The sequence below is a fragment of the Neolamprologus multifasciatus genome, chromosome 16 (assembly GCF_963576455.1).
Source record: "Neolamprologus multifasciatus chromosome 16, fNeoMul1.2, whole genome shotgun sequence".
Classification (NCBI taxonomy): Eukaryota; Metazoa; Chordata; class Actinopteri; order Cichliformes; family Cichlidae; genus Neolamprologus; species Neolamprologus multifasciatus.
The window spans coordinates 10,097,528-10,111,197 of NC_140454.1; the positions used below are offsets into that span (position 1 = coordinate 10,097,528).

Below are 13,670 nucleotides of genomic sequence, written 5' to 3' on the forward strand. Positions count from 1 at the left end.
GAGTCCGCAGATCTTAAGTTCTGAGGAAGAGAGTTCCACAGTCTGGCGGCCACAGTGGCAAAAGCTCTGTCTCCCTTGGTTTTCAGCCTTGTATGCTGAATAACAAGTAGGCCCTGATCACAAGACCTCATGGACCTACTAGGGACATAGGGCTGTAAAAGTTCAATGATGTAGGCTGGTGCTTGTCCTTGAAGAGCTTTAAATGTCAGAACCAGTATCTTAAAATGGACTCTGAATTCAACGGGGAGCCAATGCAGCTGTATAAGCAACGGTGTTACATGAGAGTACCTTGCTGCAGCATTTTGGACAATCTGCAGACGCTCCAGGGAGTTTTTGTTTAGACATGTAAACAGTGAATTACAGTAGTCCAATCGTGATGAAATGAATGCATGAATAACAATCTGTAGTCTGTCAATCTCTCAATCCCTTCTCCCCTCACTTGTGAACAACACCCTGAAGTGCAAAAACTCCTTCACTTGGGGCCAGATCTCATCCCTGACCCAGAGTGGACCTGCCACCTTGTTCTGGCTTTTCTGGCTGTGGACACTCAGATTTGGAGGTGCTGATTCTCATTCCTCGCCCCTGTGAATGACTCCAGTGTGATTTGGATGCCACCACCTGATGAACCCTATAGAACCACATCATCTGCAAAAAGCAGAGATGGAAATCTGAGGCCACCAAAGTGGAAAATTTCTGCTACCTGGCTATGCCTAGAAAGTCTGTCTATAAAAATTATGAGCCATAGACCTTCTCAGGGACGCTGAAGAGTGTGATCCCCTGTAGCTGGAGCACATCCTCCAAACCCCCTTCTTAAAGATGGAAACTCCCATCCCAGACTGCCAATCTAGAGACAGTGTATTTGTAACTTTGAAAAAATGTGTAACACAGTTACGCTCACAGTAAGACGGTAAATTAATAGTAATTCTTATATACTGTAGTGCGTCTCCAAATGAACACTCAAAGTGCAACATGCAATACAACATGCTTCATTTACCCGTTCACACAAGCACTTTTTTCTATTCATAAGTGCTCTCTGCCTAACATTCACAGACATCCAGATTCTGATGGAGCAACTTGGGGTTAGTATCTTTCCCAAGGATATTTGTCATGCAGACTGGAGCAGTCAGCGACTGAACATCCAACCTTACTATTAATCGATGGCCTGCTCTTCCTCCTGACCTACAGCCGTCTAGGACCCCAGGTCCTAGGTTGAATCAATCAGCCAATGTTAATGTTAATCAGCCAATTGATTCCCTCCCACAGTCCCGAGTCATGGATGTTAGGTTAACTGGTGATTCTCAACTTAAGTGCCGAATGAGAACAAGATTAAGTATTTGCTATTTTCTAGAGGAAGCAATATTATGGGCAATAGCAAATAAACTTTCTGATGACAGTTTTATATGCTACCGTTGTAACTGTATGACATTAATGAGTTGTGTTCATTATAAAGTTGGCTTTTCAAATTAGGTAATGGAAAAATATGATTATATTTTGTCTTCAGTGTGAATAAGAAAATCTGAACATCATTTAGCCAGCCTATACATTTTTACTAGCACAAACAGGACAATTGAATGACCTTTAAACTAGCGGTGCGGACACAGGTTAAACTGCAGATTAAATAAACTTCATGCAGACTTGTCTGAATTCTCAAGTTGTACTGTATGTTTTTTGTACACAGGTCTCAATGGACTAAATATTTAACAAATTGAATAACGATTATCAAAAATGCTCAAAAGCCTTAACCTGAAATATAGCATTGAAAAAAAAAATATGCATGTATATCTTTGTCTCCTTTTTTCATTGCTCAAAGCAGATTTGGATTAAGCAAGTAATCATTTACCAAGAAATGCAGCAGAGAGTCAGGAGAGGCATGTGACTCACACATCAGCCAGGTCAAGCAGTGACTGCCAGACCACCACAGCTAGTCAGCTGACTGGCTCATTGCAAGTAGGAGTAGGAGTGGGTGGATGGAAGGAGAAGGGAAAAAAGAAGAAACACACCACAAGTGCAGGCAGTGAAGCATTAAGGACTGTTTATTGTACCCAGTACAGATTATCAGAAAGCCAGCAGTGTAAGAAACACATCGTGAGGAGGGGGAGCTGAAGCCTGTACAAGTGCAGACAAACCCTGTGCCTGAGTTGCATTACGTGATAGAACACGTGTTCACTTTGGCCTTTGCTGGTACTCTGGCCTTTATACGCATACATTTTACAGGCAAGATAATGTCTCAGCCTTTCTCCAACCCAACACAAAAAAAGTAGTTGTAGTCTGCAGTAGTTGCATCACAAGAAAAGATTTTTTTGTTTTGTTTTTGTAAAAAAAAAAAAAATTCTATTAGAGCCAAAACTATACAGCTTATACATTAAAATCAAAACAAACGCAGCCTTATAGCAAAAATATATACTTTATATAAGTTTGTCTTTGCCCCCATTCAGAAACAGATAAACACAAAAAACTGCAGAGAATATCACAAATATCTTCGTTGTCCAATGACAGTAAAGCAATATGTTAGTGGACACAGTCTTGAACAGATTACACCATGCAAAGAGAAGCAGAGGTCTCCTGCTGACAGCTTGTGATTGGCAGAGGTGTCAAATGTCCAAGTTTCACCTCTTTTTCTTTTTTTTTTTTGCATGCAGCATCCTGATGCTCCTGCCATACTGGTGCATCAGAGGAACTAGTACACTGCCAAGGAAACATTAAGCACCCAGACAGAAATACAAAAAACAATGAGCAATGTGACCATTTATCATACAACTTCTTAGGCTTAAAAAAAGCAAAGAAAAAAAGGAGATGGGAGTTCTATGCTAAAGTTTGAGCAATACAGACCCAGCAGTGATGAACGGACATGAGGAGTGTACTGTATAGACCGTAGGCTCTTACTGTGGGGTGCAGTCTTTAAAGGGAAGCGGATACAATCTCTTACACGGGCAGAACAGTTAAAGAACATTTACACGAGAGAGCAGCCCAACCAACTGACTAGCCTGAAATACAGCAACGCCTCAGAAAGGACCTGAGAGTTCTGGGTCTCTGAAGTCTTAACAGAATCATAAAACAGCTGGCACAAAAACAAAAACAAACAAGGTTGTCCTATCTACAGAAATGTTTTCAACATATGCTGTGTGTTTTGTCAATCAGTTTTAATGCATTTAAAGCCCTTTCACGGATCTCATGGTTCGAATGTGGTGACATGAATAACTTGGGGACCATAAAGGCAACTATTAAGTAGTTTAGAATATCTCATTAGATTCATCATGTTTATACTCTCTGATTGTTTTAAGAAGTGCAGATTGTCACAAAATCAAAAGTGTAACAATTTTTTTTTTCTCCAATCTCTTACAAAAGGAGGGGTGGGAGATCTATCAGTCCACCTAAAGTTGGCTGCCCGTGGCCACAATTCATTTGGTCTCCACAGCAACAGCAGCCCATCTTGCTGAGTAACCTAGTCCAGTTCACCATCACTGGTTTTACAACCCTCTCTTCTCTTGTTCTCTGATGGTGCAAGTAGGGGAGCCTCGCAGGCCCCCTCCCGCCCTCTCCCTTCATTCTCAGCTGAGGAGCCAACAGAGTTCTATTTTCCAGCGAGCAGGAGAGGGAACCAAGAAGGAGCAGAGTGCCAGGATGTTGATCCAAGTAGCTCTGCAGCTCCAGCTCTGGATTCTAAAGACTGGGCGCCGACAGACTTATTGGGAGTGTTTGCATGTACATGTGTGTTTGTGAGTTGGGGAACCCCCACTGCTCATTTAGTAGCCGTAACCATCTGGAAAGGGCAGGCCTGCCACACACTGCTCCCCGCCGTCCAGCAGGTAAGGAGCAGTTTCGTCATAGTGGGTGAGGGGCACGGTGTCATCGTCGAGCCCCGGCAAGCTGTCTGGGTCAGCCTTAAGACTGGGCCTCTGTTTGTCGGGGAAGGCCATGGAAAACAAAGCCTCGGGGTCACACACAAACTTGTACACGTACCGCTCACCAGCCACCTGAGCAACGAGACAAAACACACTGAGATCAAATAAAGAGCTTTAGATCTACAAACGTGTCATTTTATTTGTACAAAACCTCTGCGCTGAGTAACCTGATTTAAAAAACTAATTCACCATTATTCTGTGTTTTTCAAATTAAAATATAAATGATTTATGTTCATTTTAATGCACTAATTCAAACTGAGTCAGACAACATCAAACAAACACGCACTATTCCCCGCCCTATTTACCAGTGGTTAAGATCAGAGGATGGCTCATGGTTGTATTTAAATATCAACGTCACTATATTAGCCTCATTTAGCACACAGCTGCTGAGGGAAGAAAAAAAAAAAACTGAACGTGCCTTTACCTTCTGCATGATGCCCTTCTCATAGTAATAACGCAGTGAGCGGCTCAGCTTGTCGTAGTTCATGGCAGGTCTGTTCTTTTGGATGCCCCAGCGACGAGCCACCTACAGACGACAAGAGACAAATAAAGACTGTAGATTACAAACGTCACAAAGGATGTTAGTAATGCTGCACAAAGGCGAGGACTGACCTCCTCGGGCTCAATGAGCTTGAATTCCATCCCACGACCAGTCCAGGCTATGAAGTGGCCGTTGGCTGGGTCGTCCAGTAAGGTGACCAGGAACTGCCAGAGCTGCAGGGAGCCGCGGCGCTGGTAAGGAGGCCCATCACGATAGACTGAAGGCTCCTGTTTTACTTTACCTTTGAGCAGGAGAGGATGGAATTGAAAGAGGCCAAAGGGGAACCAAGCAGGAGGGAAAAAAAGAGAGAGGCTCAATCAGTAATGTTCTCCAGCACAGCCACAGTGTGGTGAGACATTCCTGCTAGATGGTGAAGTGCGCTTGTTTATTAGGCAGCGTGTAGAAAATTCCCACTGCTTTAAGGGCGTATAATACTGCTTTTGTTTTTCTCCTTACCTTCTAATCTTTCAGGAACCACGCATGTATCATCAAAGTACAGCTGAGCATCTCTGTCAAAGGAGAAGCCTGGAACAGAAGAGAAAAGAAGAAATCCAGCAGATGAGAGTGAGTATATTTTTGATCTGATATGAAGGCCAGTAACCATGGTCAGTCCAGACATCCAAGCTTAATGCAAAGCAACAGAACTGAGCTGCTTGTATGGATGTAGCGCACTGAGGCCCTGGTGATATTAGAAATGTACTGTGCATGTGCATCTAGATTGACTGATAGATTCACTTCCCCATGAATGCTGCTGACCGCTCTTTCCACCAGTAAGTTTCCACCAGGCTCAGTAAGTTGTGAGGGTGAGGGTCACAGAGGAGAAACTTCACATGTGAAACGATTCAAAAGCAGAGAAGAAGCTAAACTTACTGTCATGGTTATTTTGGTAGAAGCTTCCAGCTCTCCCGAATGATGACTGACAGTTAGGCACTTCTGTAGACAAAGAAAATACAAGACTAAATTTAGACCAGAAGCACCCTCGTTCTCACATCAAACATCAAAATCCACCTAACAACTGATGGATATATTCAGGCCACTGTGCACAAAGACACGCGGCTTTGATGCTGTACTTCAGCAGAGTTGTGGTTACATTAATTTTGTCCAGGCTAAATTAATGTATTACTGTATTTTTGCTCCACTTCACACATGGCCTATGTTCATCTAGAGGTCCAACAGCTGTGCAGAAAAATGCATAGTCTGCTTACACATTTGAGTGGACTAAAGCCCAGATCAGAGCACACTGCACCGCACTCAACATCCCCTGCATGTCCTCCAAGCCTTTAAATAGGATTAGCACCATGGTGGCTGTATTAAATCTCAATGACAATCAAGTTACGCCAGTTCCTCCCCCTGAGGGGTCAAAGCCTGCCTTCCGTTTTCAGCATGTCTGCAGAGTGTACTAACCATCCACACCACAACCTCCATTGCTCTGTCTCCTGTCTGCTGATAAGAAAACCAGACATCAATCTTAAACAAGTGTTTCTTAAAGGAGCTCTGCAGCTGCTGTTATTAATAACATACATAATCTTTAAGTAAACTGAAGGTGTGCTTGCAACGTGTGCAAGCTAGCATCAGTCAAAAGTGATGCATGACACCGTCCACCCGCGAGACTCGGGCACATGCAAGTATCAATATAACTGACCTGGACACGAACCAGCCCCTACCAGATACTTGTATCTGTTGTAGTCAACTAGCATTTCTACTCAAATGCGATTTTCCTGTTCATAACATTAGCAAGCAATGTAACTATAGCCAGCTAGTTGCATAAATCTTGGGATGGTAGGCAAGTAAAGTTGGCTGATAATAAAGCCACAAATTTCTACTTGCAAACAGGCAAGCCAGAGTTGGCTAACATTTCTCAGAAGAAAATAGCACTAAGCTCAATTTTGATCCCAAAAACAAAATAACTCCATGCACTGAATTTTCTTTTGCCTTTCTGACCACTGTTTTCCCTCGACATTCATGTGATCAAATTCTTGTTTGGCCTATTGAGCTTCAATACATAAAACTAGCTTTCTCCTGGATAAACATTATGTGCCAAAGGAGACAAACTGCTAAATACCAGTACCAGCTAGCTAGCTTAGCTCACCAGCCAGCAAAATACTATCTGACACTATATTCACTTACGTATTTATGTATGTTGTTTAGTGGAGGAACACAGCTCATCTGAGGATAATCTATCCTTGACATAGAAGCGACTCTAAAGCATGTTGAAGGCAATTGAAAGAGTTGGTCTCCTCTCTCGAAAAGACTGGAGTCTTTCTATGGTCTACAAAGGCTCAGAAGAGAATAAATTCTATGTAGATATGCCCAACATGAACATGTCCCCTCCATCTAGAGATATGAGGGGACTGTGACGTAGGTATTTAAAGGCTATAAGAACCTAAGAGGATTTGTCATTACATCACAGTCCAGCCAGCCAGTGATGTGCCCGCACACAGAAAAGGAATACAAAGTGAGTGACGGAGTAAAGATAAAAAAAATAAATAAAGAGTTGCAGAATTTCAGGAAACAGGGATGTTAATGCAACAGAGCAGGGATAACAGCTGGCTGTGTGGGCGTGGGGTCGCTCTGGTTTGCTTGAATTAAACCATGTGAGCAAGCAGCCTCTGTGCCCTCACTCATAGCGATACTTTTTTAAAGAGGAGCAGCATCATTTGGCCTCAAGCTGACAATTTCAAAGCCCTTAGAGCCAACTTTGCTGTCCGTTTTGGGCACTGGCCCAGATCCTTTCCAGGTAGGCTCAGTGAAGACAAGGTTCTCTGCACCTGGCTGAGTGACCCACTTATTTCTCTCCCTCCCTTGGAAGCTAATGTTGAGCTAGAAGAGCCACTTTTACTGGCACGACTCTGGCTTTGAGGATAATTGTGTGTTTAAAATGAGCAGCCGTGTCCAGACCTCTGCTGCATACTAAAACTAACAAGCATGTGCTGGTGCCCAGAACAAACATGGCCAGGCACATTCCTCGCTCTCAGTTGGGCCTACTTGCAGTCCTGAACAACTGCTTTCACACAGCTTGCAAATTATGCGCAGAGAAAAGTACCCAGAGAACTCGACAAGGAAAGGTGATGAGCGCTTCACATATTTTATAAAGTGCTGCCCTTTGACTCACCGGAATCGAAGCAGAAGTCTCTAGGCTCCTGTTTGATAGCCATGGGGTGGAAAGCTGCCTGACGTGGAGGGCCCGGGGGTCCCATGGCGGGGACACCCTGCTCTGTGTATCGTGGGTCAACGAGCTCCTGCTTGAAACTCTGGGGAGGAACAGCCACCAATGGCTCTGACATCTGCCTGTGGTATGGCGGCCGGCCATCGCGTGGCAGGCTGTTGGAGCTGCTGCTGGGGGTCTGAGGCAAGAACTGGGGGCGCCCTTGACTCTCAGATGGGGGGAAAAGTAAACATGGTTCTGACATCTGCCTCTGGAATCTACACACGGAAGAAGAAGTAGAGAGACGATGTAATAAGTAAAGCAAAAAATAAATAAATCAAAATCACAGAATGCAACAGCAAAGTTTATCCGTGGAGGCTCACCTGTGCTCAGGTGTGAAGCTGTTGGCATCCTGGCTGACAGGGGCACAGGGCACGGCAAAGGGTGGGCTGTGGTTGTTGACTGGAAGGCCCTGCGCGTTGGGAGGGGCTGTGCTCGCTGTTATAGACTGCTGGATGTGCACTGGACGAGCGCCTGGGGTTGGGTTAGCTACATGGGAGTGCAAAGGGGGGGTCTGTTCACTCAGTGGGTGGGTTACTGCTGTGCTGGTGGGGCCACAAGGAGAGACTGGTGTGGAGGGGGGAGTTAGTGGCTTGAACCTGGGAGTGGGCTTCCTGTCGCAGGCACTGGGGATCAAGAGAAGGGACGGAGGTCAACATAAAACTGGCTAGAAATCCTTCATTTAGAGAGGGATGTGGAACGTAATGACACAACATACCTGTAGCTATAAAGGCACTTCTCTCCGTAGGGCATGGGACTCCTGTCCTGGTGACAAGGAGAAAGCTCTTTGGAAGGAGTCAGCTCTCGTTTGATCTTGGCTGGTGGCGGGCCATGAAACATCACTAGACAGGAGGAGACACAGAGACAAGGAACACGACTGAGTGCATTAGATAAACTCCAGATATGACCTAATTGAAGCCATAAGCATAAGTGCAGCAGTTCTCTTAACCAGATTTGGAAGTGAGGGATAAATGGATGCATGGACAATGTCTGTATTCCCCCGACTGACAGAGCCACTTAGCAGCTATTTATCATCTGCCCTAATGACGTTTGACTGAAAACAACCATCTATCCACCATCACTAGGTAGCATGATACTAACTGCGCTGTACACACAAAAGCTATCAAACCTCTCGTCTGATTCCCATTACAGCTGTCAATACCCATACTGATGAATCAGTGGAGCTGTAATGTAATGGCTGTGAATGATTTTCATTCTCCTGTGCTGTAACCATTAGACACTAGCTGCAGCTTTCTGCCCATCGGCCGCCGTTTCCGGGGCGCCACATAATAGCCAGGCAGAAACTAGATCCCCAGGCACAGGGGAGCACGAGCCAAATAAATCACTCGGCGTGCTGATGGACCTGTGTGGAGATAACAATGGGCACGTGAGCTCCCCCGAGTGCACTCTGAAACCTAATGGCTCAAGTTAGACTGCTCACACAGAGAAAAGTAACTAATGGGGAGATTATGCATCTTTTCTCACTGCAGACCAAAGCAGAAGTAGGTCAGGCTTGAGCAAGCGAAGGAGCGGCTCACCGTGTGATGTCCTGCCGACTTTGCAAAGGCTGGTTTCGCTGAACTTGTGCGAGAGAACAAGCTGCAGCCTGGCAACAACAACAAGTGCCCCTCTCTCTCACACACACACGGCATACTGACAGCACAAGGTCAAAGACTATGTCACAGCGGCATTTTACAGCGCTTACAACACTGGATGGAGCCTTCTATGAAAACTCATCAATGCATCGACCTCCATTTTCTCCACCTCTGCAGACTGGTGAACAGCAGAGGCCAAAACTGAGAAAGGCAGCCCTGAGAATGAGACATTAACCACACCCTGTCTACACCTCCTACGCACTGGACCAAAACATAAACTCAGAGATAGGAGAACGGGAGGGGGTACTCCACTTGGACATATATACACCGCCTCAGTCCTCTGCAGCTTTAAAATGACCTATGAAGACAGTTTGAAAGACATGATTTGTGGAGAGCAGGACTGTAACAGGCAGCTCTATCCACTGGAATCTAGCCCACTTCAGCAGCAGGGCCTGAGTGCGGGAAAGTGTGAAATCAGATTAGGAGCTTGGCTCATGTGATGCCCCATGCCAATCGCCTGATTAAACTCAAAATGGAGGAGCGGGAGAGAGGGAGGGAGGGAGGAGAGAGAGCAGCTTTTCCCAGAGCTGTGTTTTTGAAGACAAAGAGCGATGTTAGTGAAGACGTTCTGACAAAAGACAGAGACATGAACCAGCAAGAGGGGAAAAAAGACAGTAGGAGGAATAAGACAGATCTTTAAGACGCAAACATTGCGGTTTCAGTTGGGTTTTTAAGCCTGAAGTGCCACCGCTGCAGGACTCAGTGCACAGGTTTGCCCAGGCTCACTAGTTAGAGCCAGGACGAATACAAGACTATGTCGACAACAGTAGGACTCAGAGATAAACAACAAATATCAGGTACTCACAGTTATCTGACTGGAAATCCGGGACAAACTGTTCGTCATCAGGCACCTGGGCTGTAAAAGCACAGGAAAAATGTAGCATGTTTTAGAAGAATACACACATCACACAGTAAGTGTCCTACTCTCCAAAAAACATGAAAAACAAAAAACATGAAAAAAGGGTCTTAGTCAGCAGTTTGCACAAGTCGTACTTTGCTCTGAAGGTTAACTCAGAAACAGTTAATCTTTGATGTTATAACTTTACCAATTTCATCCTGTTAACTATTTAGAAACAAAGTGGCACATAACACATGACTCTACTGATGTAACTTTTACCAGAAGAATTGAGGGTTTCTGAGCAAAAACAAATGGAGAACAAACCTTCTGCAATCCAGATCTCCTGGAGCTGACTGAGGTCTTGGAAGAGCTCTTAAAAAAAGAAAAAAAGATATTAATCATAAAGTACAGTAGCTTCTATCTCAAAATGCTGATCGACACCAATGCTGTTACCTTCCGTGTCCTGGGCGAGTTCCGTGTCAATAAATTTCCTTTTCCTATCGTTTAGAGGCCTGCTGTGAGCTGCTTCCTCCAAATGTGATTTGTGCTGTTGGAGAGGACAGAGACAAAGAAATGCGAAATGTCACGCAGCACCAGAAGATGGATGGACAATGCAGATGATCTACTATCAAGGCAGGTGCGTGTGGTGGGGTCCAATCATGATGTAAAGATAATGTTTGAAAGTGTGATGAGGCTGTGTGTGTCCACTTACACTGGGTGGGACCATAAATGGGACTTGCTGGTCATAGAATCCGTCCATGTTATCTGCGTCGATTGGGTGGGGGCTCACAAAATTAAGGGGAGGGGGGAGGTATTCGCTTTAAAGCGACAGCGTCGAGCGACTTTCTGGGTCACTGGAAAACAAACAACATGTGTCACAAACCTGCTCGGATAGCCCTGTTCTCAGAAGCACCGACTGTTACGGTCAAATTTTACAATCCGGTGCACCTTGTTGTCATTTCTGAGCTCTGACTTCATCTCACAGGAATGTATACGTGTAGTTGCACCATATTCTTGTGCCCTTTATCTGAACTACAAAACAGCTCTTTGAACCACAGAGGCCCAATGTAAACACAATCATTAAAGAACACATGTAACATGGTTATATAAGCCACACTCATTGGCCATCTGTGGGCACTACTTTCCACTATAATCAGCTTGGAGATCTTGAGTAAAAGACTTGGAGAGATGTCTGTGGCATGCTTTAAATCTCAAAGCTTCCTGAATGAGATAGGAAAATGGGCCAGTCACAGAGCTGATTAGTGTCTTACAGAAGCTTGGAGCTATTGTTGGGTGACAATGGTGGTGTTCCAATTGGCAGAAGCAGAGCTCCTCGCTCCCCTGCGTCCAGTATCATCCAGTTAGTGACACTAGTTCCCTTTAAACAATAACACTGGGCAGGAGCGCTGCCCTCTGTTCTCCCTCGGCACACAGACATGACTCACTCCTCTTATCTCCCGTTAATGGATGACGAATAAAAGGATAGCTGCTGGGCAATAATTACAGGCGCCCAGCACAGATACTACTTACTTAACATTAGAACTCACTGTACAGCATGTCACGTGGGACTTTTGTTCAACTTTATGCTGAAGTTGGCGCATTTGTTTTCTCCATTTAGTCTCCGCATTCACACTGATTTGTTAGACGAAGTGAGAATTTAGTTGTACGAACGAAGCAGGCGTTTCAAATATTTTATTCAGACAGTATACTTAGCTATTTCTTTGTCTTTATAGTAAGCGCGCTGTGTCGAAATTAATACATACAGCGTTTATTACCATCGTTAAGTACAGCGGCACACCGCAGTAGGTTTTGGCACAAGGCTGGTGCTCAGAAACGTGAAATACGATGTGCGACATAAACATACCAAAACCAGACAAAGTTAAGCAGCTCTAGCAGAACTGAAAAAAAAACTTAAACTCTCATACGGCGCATTCCAGACCTTTCCCTAAAAGAAGAAAACATCTTTTGGAAAACTTTTTGCACTTCAGCCTTGGCCGGGGACTGGGGGGCTACGATCATTCGACACCCACCCCCCCTGCTGCCGCCTCCTACCCGCCCTTCCCCCACCCACCAAGCCCTCCCTTGTTTTTCTCAATGGTGTGAAACTCGATCCGTGTGGAAAAAAAGCGGCCAGTCCATTCATAAAAAATCACAAACAGTCGCCTGAGCGTGCTGATAAGCCAAAGCTAACATCCACGCAGATAAGCCAGGGGTCAAATCCAACACATGCTGGGTTAAAACAACACACACAGCGACTCTATTTCACTCGGATATAAGTAGATATAAAATGGTTAAGATGGCGTTGCGCTCGTTCGTAGTCTAAAAGAGCATTAGAAAAACAAGTACCCATACGAGGGATTCGCAAAAGCAAGTTTTTTTTGCCAAAATAAAAACTGTAGCCTACCTTGTTTGTCTCTATATATATATATATATACGTCCTCTTTTTCGAAACAATAAGATAAAATATCCAGAAATAAGAAACAGCGTGTCGAGAATCCTGTATTCGCCTGCGTACAGACAGACTGATGTGTCCCCTTCGACTCGCAAAACTTGACTGAGCTGTTTTTCTTTAATGGCCCGGTCGACTCTCCCCTAGGCTCGTGCGGCACGCAAGAGACGCACTCTGATTGGTGGAATTAATCTGTCCGTTAAGTAAAGAGCCAATGGTTTCTCCGGAGTCATGACTTATACATGAAGCTCGGCTAGGCCAATCACAGCGCAGTGGTGGCCTATTTTTATGAATGGCTGGATTTCATTCACATTTTTTCAACCATCAATGCCAAGAGGTGTTTGTTAAAGGGCCAGCTGCAGTGGAAATATACAAAAAATCGAAACCTACACAGAGGCTGCCGGAGCGACGTCAGTGTCACGCTGACTTTTTCCTGTGCTATATAATGATAGATCATTATGCTGTCAGAACAAATTGGATAATAACTGTGCTTTTTGAGACACAGAGCATTTAAAGTTAAATTTAACACCGTAGTAATGTAACAGATTAGTTTTTCAGGAGAATGACGCAAATGACAGAGGATTAATATGGATAATGAATAAGAAAATGTTTCATGGCAGCGAATGAATTTTAAAAATTAAATGAAAAGCTGCAACACTGCTACACCATGACTGTGTGCGCATGACACTGTGTGTATAGTTTGCCTCTGGTAAACCTACAGAATTATCTCACAAAAAATAGGATCAGCAGCATTATTTACATATTATATATCAATCTCAATAACCATTTGGCAATGCAAATGTGCAGCACCGTCAGAGCGCTGAAGCTAAGTGCGGCTGAAATAGGCAAAACATGCTTGTGTAAAATGTAACTGGTGCAAGAAGCTTTAATGAACACACAGCCTATATAGACAAATACTTTCTCAGCATTTAGTTTGTAACTCTGTTGCATCCTGTAGCTTCTTGCTATTAATATTGTGTATTTATTTTTTACATTGTAAGTATTTTTTTGGTTACAAAGCTTTTCTTTCTGAGAAATCTTATCCTATCAGCAACATACAAACATTTACCCCTCACAACC

The 13,670-nt window shown here is 44.3% G+C and overlaps 1 protein-coding gene across 2 annotated transcripts; it reads right to left on the bottom strand.

Moving 5' to 3' along the window:
• Positions 1-2,015: 2,015 nt before the first annotated feature.
• Positions 2,016-12,716, bottom strand: etv5a (ETS variant transcription factor 5a). Of its 2 annotated transcripts, XM_085136653.1 has the most exons (13): positions 12,546-12,716; positions 10,854-10,995; positions 10,595-10,688; positions 10,466-10,513; positions 10,109-10,159; positions 8,367-8,490; positions 7,972-8,274; positions 7,556-7,866; positions 5,314-5,376; positions 4,900-4,968; positions 4,515-4,684; positions 4,321-4,428; positions 2,016-3,974 (listed from the first exon to the last, which is right to left on the bottom strand). In XM_085136653.1, exons 2-13 carry the CDS (start codon positions 10,899-10,901, stop codon positions 3,744-3,746), a joined length of 1,620 nt encoding a protein of 539 aa, XP_084992779.1. In that variant the 5' UTR covers positions 10,902-10,995; positions 12,546-12,716; the 3' UTR covers positions 2,016-3,743. The 2 variants fall into 2 exon arrangements, with proteins under 2 accessions (XP_084992779.1, XP_084992780.1); XM_085136654.1 differs by lacking the exon at positions 12,546-12,716 and having other exon boundaries at positions 4,327-4,428; positions 10,854-12,189.
• Between the last annotated feature and the right edge of the window lie 954 nt (positions 12,717-13,670).

Bases quoted from the DNA above. Each gene is read 5' to 3' on its own strand.
- etv5a (XM_085136653.1), bottom strand. From the start codon at position 10,901: ATGGACGGATTCTATGACCAGCAAGTCCCATTTATGGTCCCACCCAGT. The intron at 10,689-10,853 runs GTAAGTGGACAC...CCTCTCCAACAG, and splicing joins CATTTATGGTCCCACCCAGT to CACAAATCACATTTGGAGGA. The intron at 4,969-5,313 runs GTAAGTTTAGCT...CTTCTGTTCCAG, and splicing joins CTACCAAAATAACCATGACA to GCTTCTCCTTTGACAGAGAT.